Source organism: Chaetodon trifascialis, chromosome 16, assembly GCF_039877785.1.
Source record: "Chaetodon trifascialis isolate fChaTrf1 chromosome 16, fChaTrf1.hap1, whole genome shotgun sequence".
Classification (NCBI taxonomy): Eukaryota; Metazoa; Chordata; class Actinopteri; order Chaetodontiformes; family Chaetodontidae; genus Chaetodon; species Chaetodon trifascialis.
In genome coordinates, this window is record NC_092071.1 from 12,510,869 (window position 1) to 12,523,294 (window position 12,426).

A 12,426-nucleotide genomic window follows, 5' to 3' on the forward strand; every position below is an offset into this window, starting at 1 on the left:
AAGCTGATTCTAAATGTCTGTCAGATTTACAAGGACAACAGGGCTTTCTATAAATTGCTAAATACTTTATTCACACAGATGATGAGTGCTGCGACCCACACTTCTCTGAAGGAGAAAGGTATGCTTTTTATTTATTTATTTATTTATTTAATCAGGCTTAAGCATGTGTGCATGTCAACTTATTATTATATAGTCCAATACATCTTATTTCATTATAAATAATAATAGCTATTTCAGCATTTTCATTTTCTTTCTTATCTATAAATGACATCTTATTATACAAATAAACTGTACAATTGCTCATCTATGTCATGTTGAAGTCTTTCACAGGATGAATGGCATTATTTTCAGTCAATTACATTTGTATTAAGGGTCATGTACCTGGTGACCCTGAAAAATTCAATGGATCCAATAAATGCACATGACCTATAGTGGCTGCACACTCCTGGCTGCAGCGAACTTTCAAGCAATGTAAATATATGTGCTCTGTCTGCAGGATGGACCTACCGCTTCCATACAAACCCCCTCCTCCTCCAATCAACTATACAGCTGCAAGAAGCAGTGAGATTTCAACACAGCCCTTCCCCACTTCAAGATGTAACTATATAGTAACTAATGTAGTGGAAGACGTGTCTTGTCTTGGTTTCATGCAGAATTGCTGAATGCATTATTTCCAGTTGTGGTCCGTCTCAAACTGCAGTTACAAAATAGTTGTAGGCATTTGTAGGTAATTGTGCAAATGTTGGCTGTGTGTGTGTCTGGGGTGGGCTCTTTGCTGTTATGGATAAAGTGTACTTATAGTTTTATTTTTTGCTTCAGATGTATTGTAATTCAGGGCTGCACGGTGGCGCAGCAGGTAGTGCGGGTGCCTCACAGCAAGAAGGTTGCCGGTTCGATCCCCGGGTCAGGCGGGGCCTTTCTGTGTGAAGTTTGCATGTTCTTCCCGTGCATGCGTGGGTTCTCTCCGGGTACTCCGGCTTCCTCCCACAGACCAAAAACATGCTCATTAGGTTAATTGATGACTCTAAATTGTCCGTAGGTGTGAGTGTGAGTGTGAATGTTTGTCTGTCTTTGCATGTGGCCCTGCAATCGGCTGGCGACCGGTTCAGGGTATACCCCGCCTCTCGCCCATTGTAGCTGGGATAGGCCCCCGCAACCCCGAAAGGGATAGGCGGTATAGATAATGGATGGATGTATTATAATTCATGATAAAGTTTGAAATATTTGAAAATAAAAGTTGATTTAATTTGACTCAGATGCTTATTTTATTTACTTTTTCTTATATGACAATCTTGCACATCATATATTCACTGTATCTTTTTAAGGCCGTCATTTGGATTTCCGTGCTATTACAGCTTATGCAGCAGTAAACAAGCATTTCACTGCGACTGAAACCAAACTGTCAGAGCTGTATGGCTGATTTACATTGGGTGTCCTTTAGAGATCTGCTGTAACTCTGCGATGTCATTTAGGATTTCCTGCCCTGCAGCCCAGTGATGTCCTTCAATGAAGCTGTTTAGTGCCGATGTTGCAAATTCGCTGGTGGGCCTGTATCAAAGACCATACATGTTGTCCACATGTACCACAGACTGAGAGGGCTAAAACCACAAACCACATGTGCTAAATGGCTAACAAATATAACAACCACTGGATATCCTACTCGACTTTTTATATTTTTGAGTAAATACTGGCTGTTTTTCTTAATTTTAAAGTGTTTTGATTAATAATTTGCTTTAAATTAATTGCAGACTCAAACCATGTGGACTCTGCTTAGTTTTGTTTGACACACACCAACACAGAGAGACAGAGAAAGACTTGTCTTTCCATCACTTCTGGGGACATTACATAGACTTGCATTCATTTCCTTAACCTAAAACTGAATGATTTACATTATGGGTGCTTGTGTTTTGTCCCCATAAGGAAGACACGTCCCCACAGTGTGACTGTGTAAACAGAAATATGTCCCCACAACGTGAGTAAGACACGTATACACATTCACATACGTTTCTACATTTAGCCCTAGTGAGAAACCTGTGACAACTGCATTTTTGCATTTGATTTTCCGACCACAGTAACAAAACCACAGCGTCCTGTGTGTACCTAGGATATAAATTCTTGAAGCCCCCCGCACACAGAAAATTCATATCATGTGTAAAGGTCTTGTACTGTACTCAAAGCAAATCTGCATGCGTGGTGTGGACTCGCTCGCTGTCTGGGAACTGAAAACATGGTGTAAACACAAGCATATTTATTTTAGGATTTAGACTTGGTGTTAAGCTAAAATTCAGAATCAGGTTCAGTATATCAGTGCGAGGAGTTCAATTGAAATATTCTGAAAGTATGAATAAAAAAAAGTAAAGTAAAAAAAAGTATTTAGTATGAAATGTTTCTTATCTTGCTTCTGGGCTAACTTTTCAAATTTCACACATTTTTGAATTAACACTGAAGTTGATACCATTGCTATGTTTAGACAGTAACATGGTGATCTGTGTGACATTATATTGTACCTCACAATCGCTTTGAGCCTGAGTGCCTCAGAATGAGGTTACATTGTTTCCTGTTTGTAACTGAAGAGCAGCCAGTTTTCAAAGCGCTGTGATAAGAGAGAGGTAACTAAGGCAAGGTAAAAATAGACTACAGTGTAGCACACCTCACTGACTGAACACTGTGATGCCCGTAGCCTGAGAGCAGTCGTGTCAGACAGACAACCCATTTTGTTCAAGACGGCTGGAATATGACAGGTAGGATCAGACCAACTTTCAGGACTTTGAAAATTCTATTTAGATTTTCAAACTTACATCTAACATGAGCACATTGCATATTTATGTGAATATCGAATGGTTTTTTTGTTGCGATTTCTTCTAAATGCTGCTTTTACCACAAAAACAGGAAAAGCTAAGCTATTCCTGAAGCATATGTCGCAGAACAGGGCAGAACAAAAGGTGAAAGCAAAGATTGACTGATTACAACAAACAGCACAATGAGCTCATAACCAGTTTACAGTATGTAGCGGTACACTGCTGTTTTTTGTAGCTTTTTCGTCACACATGACCTTGTTTTGTTGATGTCATAGCACATATTTTTATCATGTGAAGCACATGTGATTTCTGAAACAGTTTTTAACAATATTGTTTTTTTTACTCAGAGAAATTTAACATTTACAGAAAAACTACGATGACAGTGGGAAGAATGAATTTCTTGTGGAAGTTGTCAGCAGTTTTTAGCTGAAAGTGGCTCAATACATTTTTTTTTTTAATCATTGGACTATTTTTTTGAAAAACCATCCTTAGAAGTCCCATATAGCACCTTACTGCCTATGATATGGCGTATGGCAGATACACTCATGGCGTACGCTTAGAATTTTAAAATGGCCATAACTTTCTTTAATGGCTGCAACTTTCCTCCACCTAAAGGTCAGAGATTGGAATTGTACTGTATTGTTGTCGCTTTTGGTTGCAGGTGATGACACATTCTAAAAAATGTTTCATCTTTTCTGTTTGTTGTTGAGATGTGCAGAGGGAAATTCCAAACAACATTAGTAATAGCTGCTAAAAAAAAGTTTGAAATTCCACATGCTGACTTTGAAAACTCGTCACTTTTGACAGAAGTTTGACCGTTTCGGGTGTTAATGGTCAGTGTGTGTTTGTCTTTTAGATTGTAAAACAGAAGTGGTAGGTCTGGTGCTGCTATCTCTGGCCTTGTTGATCTCTTTGTGTCTCAATGTCATCTTCTGCATCAGACGAAGAGCCTCTTTGTGCCAAGGTATGGTTTCATGTGGAGACAGCTCTGACATATTGTTTTGCTTTTTAAAGCACAAGCTGATTCTAAATGTCTCTCAGCTTTTACAAGGACAACAGGGCCTTCTATAAATTGCTAAATATTTTATTCATACAGACGATGAGTGCTGCGACCCACACTTCTTTGAAGGAGAAAGGTATGCTTTTTATTTATTTATTTAATCAGGCTTAAACCTGTGTGCATGTCAGCCTATTATATATATATACATCTTATTTCTTTATAAATAATAATAGCTATTTCAGAATTTCATTTTCTTTCTTATCTACAAATGACATCTTATTGTGAAAAATAAACTGTGCAATTGCTCTTCTCTGTCGTGTTGAAGTCCTTCACAGGATGAAGGGCATTATTTTTATAACCTCAATCATGATGAGCGGCAGGAAAATCCCCACAATCATCATGAGCAACAGGAAAATCCAATCTATGGCAACATCAGCACAGACAGAAGGAGTGAGTACAGGCCTGCTTTCTGTCACATTTGCAGAGAAATAACAGGAAATGATTGCATTTCTCTTGGAATGCCAGTGTATCACTGAGTCCATCACAGAATACTTTTGTGTATGAGCTTTACATTTTCTTTTTTTAGATATTTCTAATATGATTGTTTCCTTCTTTATAGAAAGTAGATTTTTTGCAAATGCCACCTGGCCACATTTTAGAAACATGCAAAGTGTGTATTTCATTTGCATGGAGGTTCCACCTTAAATTAACTCCTAAATAAATGCATTTAGAATAAAATGTATAGAATCTTATATTGAATTTAAATCCTCTTTAGTTTTCCATTATTTAATTGCATTGTTTGCAGTAATTTAGTCAGTAGATGAAAGTCGATAAAATCTACATTATTTTCTAAATGTATGCATGTGGTAAAAAATATTGCATACGTATACGGCCTGCTGAATAATTGAAAAGGGTCAGTGCAATCTTTATGCACTCTTTGACTTGAGAATGGATCCAAACTGTCCAGATAGAAAGATTTTACGACCCTGGGGTATCTGAAGTTCTTGAGCAATGACTGTTTTAAGTAACTGGTTTTGATGTGATTTTGGTATTTAGAGTATAAGACAAGCTCGCTCGGCAGAGCCGTGTATGCCCCTCTTTGTGATCTTGTTTTCTGGAGTTTAACTAGACTGTTAGAAGGATTGTTTGGAAGCAAAAACCAATGCAGCCCCAGCGTAAAATGTACTCTTCACAGCAGCACTAATTAAATATATTCATTTAGAAAACAGAGACTGACTAAATGTTTCTTGTAGGCTGTCCTGAGAGTACAGTTTTTATTCTATTCATCAGTGTGATTTATGTGTGCCTAGTATAGTTTGTAGAATACAAAACAAATGACCAAATCGTGTGTTTGATTTGTTCAGGTTCTATAGAGGTTTGTTACGAGATGATGACCATGCAACACACAAGAGATTGCATGAAGGTAAGTGCTGCGACTGTCTGTTCAGAGTACCTGTTAACCAGCAGTGCGATATCTCTTTAGAAGCTCATTTGCGTGCATGCACAGCTCTCACACAGCTTCTACATATTTACCTTATGTGATGTCGTTACATGCCATGTTGTATGTTATTTTATTATCATTAAAAGCTGACAGCATTATCGCAGAGGGAAACAGAAAGAAAAACTTTAACATGCTATTGCAAGCTGTGGCTCAAGCTTCATTTTTCACCTGCTTGGTGTCATTAATTTTCTGATTCCACCTGATTTGCATGTGTTTCTACCTGGAATGCGTGGTAGGATAGTGACATTGTTAAACCTGTTGCATCTCTGATACACAGGATGAAATGCATTGAATATAACATGCACTAAGGTAGCAAGCACAAAGTAATAAAGTAACAAGCACAAATGGGTCTGTGAGTTGTGTACAAAGTAGATTCATATTACAAACCAACTACTTGAATGCATTTGGTAAATGCTGGTGCTGTGGTGTGTTTGTTGTTCTGTTTGCGCTGAAATTGAATAAAGGGTGGTGTGCATTTCATGTAAAACCTGCAGGCAGCTTAAACCCATGGTGACCGATTTGCTTTCAGAACGGAAGGCACCGCTGACATGTGGTCAAAGAAACTGTGAACACAATTAAGCACAAAATGTTCTAAAAATAAACTGCCTTACAGAAATACATATGAACATACAGCCACAGGATTCCACCTAAAATTCAGAATATGTATAACTGGCACGTAGCATTGCAGTATTTTGTTCATCACCATTAAAAAACAAAACAAAACAGGATTTTACCAACCATTTTTGTCTCCATTGTCTGAAAGCAGTCTTTAGAGCCTGACCTGAATTACGCCTCACTGGATCTGAAAGTGGCAAATAAACACAAGAAGAAGCATCGGCATCAGCAAGGCCTCACTCAGGGACGAAACAAACTGCAAGATCAGCTGCCAGTTCACCTCACACCCCCTGTGAACGCCTTCTTGGAAGTGGAAGCGGACATGGATGCTCAACTTCCTTCCAGAGACACAAGCACCATGGTTTCACACAGCAGCATCTACCTGAATAGTCAACAGATAGCCCAAGAGACAGAGGACATGGAAAGAGAAAGTAGAGAATGGAAAGGCGAGCAAGAGAGCAAGGAAAGAAAGGATAGGCATGATTGTAGCAATGGGAGCGTATGTACACAGCTGTCAGAGGTAGACACTGTTCAGAGTGGCACAGATCATTTCATCAGCAGCTTAAGCCATGACAGTGTCCAATAAGATGAGGCAAACTTCATATTTAAACTGTTTTCTTATTTCAGACTGAATAGGCCACCAGAAAAAGCCAATAAAAGTCCATTACTGTGCCTGCGAGAATGAACGCTGCTGTTTGCCATATTCAATATTCAGCAAGCGTTGCATGGTTGAGCAATTTCCTCTGTGATGCAACAAAGCACCTCTTGAACTCAGCAACTTGGGAACAAAAGGCGCACCTTTCTGTGCAGAGGATGTAATAAACGCTGAGGATATGCAGAGAAAAGGAAACTCTGTGTGTGACATTTAGAGGTCAAGGGCCACGTGGAAATTTTTTTTTTTTTTTCGTCTGTTGCTAGAGACAAAACATCAAATCATCACAGGACATGGAAGATCTCTCACTGTTTTGATGTCTCATAGTAGTCAGACATCAGCAGACGCCTCATATCAAAGCGTGAAGGGGGGAAAAAAATCTTTGTATTCGTTTTCCATGCTGTAGGCGATGGCCAGACGTCGAGAGGTGACGCTTTCTTGAATAAATGAATAACTTGCCCAAGCACAGGTGAATTTTCTTTTCAGTCATGTAGCTCTGAAGATAACGTTAACGTAAAGATGAAATTAAAGGAAAGAAAGTAAGAAGGGGAAAGCTATAAATAATGTCATTTTCCTTCCCCTGTGGGCTCACTGTAATGTAAATGTCACCCACAGAGGATTTTCCACGTCAGAGTTATAATAATGGTCATTAGCTTTATAATCTAGTACCCTTATGAGCTAACGCGCCATCTGCTTAAATGATTATTTCCTTCTCTCTAATCCCCACTCAGGAAGGATAATTTACTGCCCTGCTTTCTGCTGAGGGGACTGAGCTCTGATGTGAAGTCAGCAGTCAGAGGCCTGCAGCCCACTAACTGTTTGTTGACAGTTTTTCAATAGCTGACTGTGGCCTACTTCCCCTCTATGGATTAATTTTTGGTCTCAGGGGTTTTTGGATCTAACTGACGTACAGTACAGGGAAGCTATATAAAGGGACACGCACATAACTGGGCACTATTATGAACTTGGTGTGCCTAAACGTGGAAATATTTGTCATAATATGTAGCCACTCTGGCTTTGTCACATTAAAAGTTGGAATTAGTAGCATTTTCACTGACAACAACTGAGCCAATGAGATATGGATTTAGAATAGTTTCATGCATATTATGGATGGAGGAGAGCTCAGATGATGAAGGGATGTGTGAGGGTCTGGAGGGAGAAAAGTGGGATGAGGGATGAAAGGGTAAGGGGAGAAAGGCTGAGGGACGAGGGGAGAAATGCAGGTCATGGACAGATGCATGGAGGAGTGCAATGATCAGCTGTCAGCTGGCGGTGGGGAGACAGAAGGGAAGTGGAGGAGACCAGACTCTGGGTGGGGGAACTGTCCCTGCAGATGCTTTTGATTTCTGTTTAGTGTCTAAGAAAAGAGAGAAGGAAAAGAGAAAAGAGAGATTTTTGAGGCGGAGGGATGTGAAAATTGAGTCAAAGGAGAAGGGAATGGATCAGGTGAACTTCAATACCTTTGTGTGGAAATGGAACATGGTCTTTGTTCCCGAACTTACATGTAAAACTCATTTAAACATAAAATTAATTCAGAAAATAGGTATACATGATTGACCCCATTGCCAGGAGTGCTTACGCACTGTATCAGTCTCTTCATCACATTTTTTCCACTGTATGTCAATCAGCTGGATTGCACAGGATGTTTCCGTGGTTGCTTTGGATGACATAATAAAAGGAACAATTTTTTTCATCCACCTCAAACAGAGTGAATGTTTTAAAGGTTTCTTGCCATCGCAGATGGTGGAATGATGTGAATTGAAGTCAAAAGCAAAATCATTCTCAGCTTTAGGCAATTTTTACATCAGGAATACACAGGAATTATACAAAGGTATCATGGCTAAATTGAAAGCGGTGTCTTAAAGGATAGGTTCACAATGTTTCAGTTCTGTCTTAAATCAATAGTCAGGTATGAATAATCAAATAGGTTTTGCATACTGGAATGGCTCTTGTTTATACTGGAAATGTAAAGATCCCTTCTTAATGTGCTTTCAGTGAACGTAAAGGGGGATAAAAATCCTCGTTCCAGTCCTGGATCTGTGCAAAAGTGAGTCCTAAACTTTACCCAAAGCTCATATGAGGCTTCAGCAGTCTGAGTTACACAAATCAAATAAATTAGAGTGCTTTTAGAATAAGATTCCCTCTTTGTGTTTCCCAGGACAGCGATTTCTAGCTGAGCTGCAGTGGAGGCATAGTAACACCAAGAGGAGAATTCTGTACTTACAAGATTTGATTTATCTAAAGTAGACTGCTGAATATTAGCTCCAAATAAACTTTAGACTCAGTTTAAACACATAAATAATCCACCGAACACTTACTCTGATAGCACATTGAGAACGAACCTCGTAATGTCCAGTTTGAACAGGAGGAATAAAAACAGCAAACAAAGACTGCTTCAATGTTCAAATGTTGGCTTGACTATCGTTGTAAAATAGACTTGAAAAATTGTGAATATGTCCTTTAATGATGAGAAATGCTCTTAGAAACCTCAATGTGGCTTAGAAAGAATATTTTAGAGCATTGAAATAGACCATCAGGCCACAGTGTTATGCCTCTATTATACTGCAGCAAGAAAGGCTTTTTGGCAAAGGAGGATATTATTCATTTGTGGTTTTGATTAACTCTGCCTTTCTTCTTTATTACAATAATCTCTTAAAAAGAACTGGGTCAACTTGTCTTTAATGAGTTTGGATGTGTAGTAGCTACTCTGTAGTTCCTGAATGGTGTTTGGCCTGTAGTCCCCCTAGTGGCCCGAAGTAATAAGTGTGACTTTATAGTTTATTTTAATAATTATTTTTGGAGCCCTTCATGCACAGTAAAGACATAACAAGAAATGAGGAGAGGAATGACGTGCAACAAAAGTCATCAGCTGGACATGAACCGGGGACATTGAGATTTATGGTTGGTTGTTTGGTGATTTATGGCCTTCACCCCTGAGGTGTAGTATCACCTGTGAGATTTGTCTCAAGCTTTGCATCCACCCAATCTCCTTCCTGTCTGAGCTCTCACACCAAAACACATTAAAACATGAAGTATGTTAGGAATTGCTGTCAAGTCTTAAAAGCATACCCTCGGGACGTTTTACATCAATATAATGTCACACAAAGTCTGCCTTTGCTACTGGGAAATGGTCATTATTCTCATATCTGCAAGAGGAGAGTATTTGACCAAATGACCATGTCCTCCTTTCCTACATACAATTAACACGAGTTTATTAGTCTAATTCTGTGTATTTTTAATAATTATTTTAAGAAAAACACCTTTGCATCATACATGTATATATAATATAAATAAAATCTAGAATTTCTATGTATCTTTAATGAAAACTAAATTGTCACGAGTATTATTATAAGTCTAGAAAGGCGCAGTTGTGGAAACCGGAAATGGAACATTTCTTTATGCAATAGAGTGAAGCGTCTTTCAAGGCGGAGACGATCTTCGTTACAAACATGGCAGCGCGCATGTGAATGTCATGCCATCTGAATGTATTACCCGAATCACTTAATGTTTGGGTGCCGTTACCGATGCGCTAATGCTGAAAGGTGAATGACGTCTTGCGGAATTGTGCTTTCATTCACTTCAGTCAGCTAAGTTTCGGGAAAACCGGAACTTAGCTACATAATCTATTAGCTGCCCGGCTCTCTGTGGTAGCATTTAAGCTAGCAAGCCGCGAACCACAGACTGAATCACGATGGATCCCGATCAACAACTGAGAAATGTAAGTCGCATTCACATGCGGTGTCGGATATATAGTAGGCTCATTTGCACAGGAACAGTTTGATGGTGAGTTTGACTGATTATGTCTCTTGCAGCTGCGGGATTTCCTTTTGGTTTACAACCGCATGACTGAAATTTGCTTCCAGAGATGCACAAGCAACTTCAACTACAGAAACCTCACCATGGACGAGGTAAGAACACTCGAACTCATAGATACCTTGCCATCTGTGTGAGCAGACATATCTACATACAGACGCTGAATGTGATTGTTTTTCTGTGCTTTATAACTTTCCTAATGTATGTAGACACATGAACATTACAACCACATATGTGAGTGTTGCATATCAACCTGCAGTATAGAATATTGTTGCATGCAGTACTTGTATCATGCTCAGTGAGTGACACCAAGAAGCCCTGTCCAAACCTTGCGGACAGCCCCAGACTGCATGTGAACGGGGCAGTCCACATACTTTAGGTAGGCCATATGGTGAATCATGAACATATACTATAGTTACCCACTCATCACCGATCATTTTCTGTCCAGGAGCGCTGTGTGGACAACTGCGCAGGGAAGCTGATTCGCTCTAACCACCGTTTGATGGGCACCTACGTGCAGCTGATGCCCCGGATGGTCCAGCGCCGGATGGAGGAGATGGAGAGCAAGGCCGCAGAGAACGCCAAGGCAGCAGAGGCAGCTGCTTCTGCAAACATGGGGCCTCCTGCCACAGAAGCCACAGCAGCATCTCAAAGCCCCATCACCTCATCTCCGCTGTCGCCTCCCCTGTTAAGTCCCTCAGTGGCTGATGTCGTGCCAGAGGCTCATGGCTCATTCTCAAAGCCAGCAGGATTAGGTATTCCAGTTGAGCTCGACTCCGCTGTGCCCAATTCCACAACAGATGTCCGATTATCAGCTGCCACAGCACTTACACCTGCGACTGAAGCAGTATATCCCTCAGTACTTAATGATGCTGGGAATGGACCATCTTATACCGCAGGCTTTCCTCAGCCACAGATAGCTGGCGCCCAAATTGAGTTTGAGAGCTCAGCGCCTGTGTCTATGCCATCTAACCCAACGTCCATATCAGCAGACGTGCCTGTGTCAACAGTAGCTGCACCCAAATCCGCGGAGAGCCTTTCCGGGCAAGAAAGAGCCCCACAGCTTCCCCCGCCATCAGGTCACTAATGACGCCCAGTCTGGGTCTGTCGATGTCTGACTCCCACCAGAAACGACCCACATCTGATGGGTAACTCATCGCTGGCAGACCCAAATGTGAAACAATAGATGATTAATAGAGTGGCATAAATTCTGAGATTATTAACTATTATATATTATGTCTTACAAGCTTTTCTGACTACACTATCTCAAATATGAGAATTTGTTTTTCTTTTTTGTTTTCATAATGTAAATCGTTGAGGTTTTTCCACTGTTTGCTTTGCAAAATTAGCAACTTGAAGACCTCATTTTAAACTGTTAGCTCGCAAAGGACATTGTTGTTATTTTTGACATTTTTGGACCCCGCAGACATGAACTGATCCTGCACATGGTAAGAATAGCAGTTCTGTAGTCATTTCTGACACGGTATTGCCAAAAGTGTGTGTGTCACAGTGTGTATCAGTGTATGTGTGTGATAGCAGTGACATCCTGCTATCCTGGCTTGATCATTGTGGGACCTCAGTTTGGACTTTCAGGATCCAGGAGGGCTCAACATGTAAAATTGGATAATCTTCAGTAATAAAATTGAAGTAATCAGCACTTTTTTGGGTGTTTTCTTTTCATCATTAAAGACCCCCCCCCCCCAACCCCGGTTGCCGGATGTCCTGGTGCAGCAGTGTACACACCCTGTTGGTTGTGGGTGTGAATCCAGTTCAAGACCTTTGCCACCTATCATCACCTCTCTCTCTCTCTCTCTCTCTCTCTCTCTCTCTCTCTCTCTCTCTCTCTCTCTCTCTCTCTTTTCCTCCTCCTCCTCCTCCCATCATTTCCTGTCTGTACACTAAACATGCTGTGCGCTAGTCCAGCAGCAAAGCCATAACAAGCCATCTTACAGCAGCATTGCCACTGGTTTCACTCCTCAGACACAAAGTTTGTGACGCTCTTCAGCACAGCAATGCGAGTCGGAGCCAGAGAGACTTATGGCCCCGT

At 40.5% G+C, this 12,426-nt stretch overlaps 2 protein-coding genes across 2 annotated transcripts; both read left to right on the plus strand.

The window, feature by feature from the left end:
• Nucleotides 1-2,717: 2,717 nt before the first annotated feature.
• LOC139345136 (uncharacterized) lies at nt 2,718-6,681 on the plus strand. Its single transcript, XM_070983633.1, has 6 exons — nt 2,718-2,741; nt 3,655-3,762; nt 3,895-3,934; nt 4,124-4,248; nt 5,163-5,221; nt 6,066-6,681. The coding sequence occupies exons 1-6, from the start codon at nt 2,735-2,737 to the stop codon at nt 6,498-6,500; spliced, it is 774 nt and encodes a 257-aa protein (XP_070839734.1). The 5' UTR covers nt 2,718-2,734; the 3' UTR covers nt 6,501-6,681.
• Nucleotides 6,682-9,999: 3,318 nt separating this feature from the next.
• timm10b (translocase of inner mitochondrial membrane 10 homolog B (yeast)) lies at nt 10,000-12,035 on the plus strand. The gene is made up of 3 exons (XM_070983214.1): nt 10,000-10,284; nt 10,379-10,474; nt 10,828-12,035. Exons 1-3 carry the CDS (start codon nt 10,258-10,260, stop codon nt 11,464-11,466), a joined length of 762 nt encoding a protein of 253 aa, XP_070839315.1. The 5' UTR covers nt 10,000-10,257; the 3' UTR covers nt 11,467-12,035.
• The last annotated feature ends 391 nt before the right edge of the window (nt 12,036-12,426 follow it).

Bases quoted from the DNA above. Each gene is read 5' to 3' on its own strand.
- LOC139345136 (XM_070983633.1), top strand. The intron at 3,763-3,894 runs GTATGGTTTCAT...TTATTCATACAG, and splicing joins AAGAGCCTCTTTGTGCCAAG to ACGATGAGTGCTGCGACCCA. The intron at 5,222-6,065 runs GTAAGTGCTGCG...GTCTGAAAGCAG, and splicing joins ACACAAGAGATTGCATGAAG to TCTTTAGAGCCTGACCTGAA.
- timm10b (XM_070983214.1), top strand. From the start codon at position 10,258: ATGGATCCCGATCAACAACTGAGAAAT. The intron at 10,285-10,378 runs GTAAGTCGCATT...TGTCTCTTGCAG, and splicing joins CCGATCAACAACTGAGAAAT to CTGCGGGATTTCCTTTTGGT. The intron at 10,475-10,827 runs GTAAGAACACTC...TTTTCTGTCCAG, and splicing joins GAAACCTCACCATGGACGAG to GAGCGCTGTGTGGACAACTG.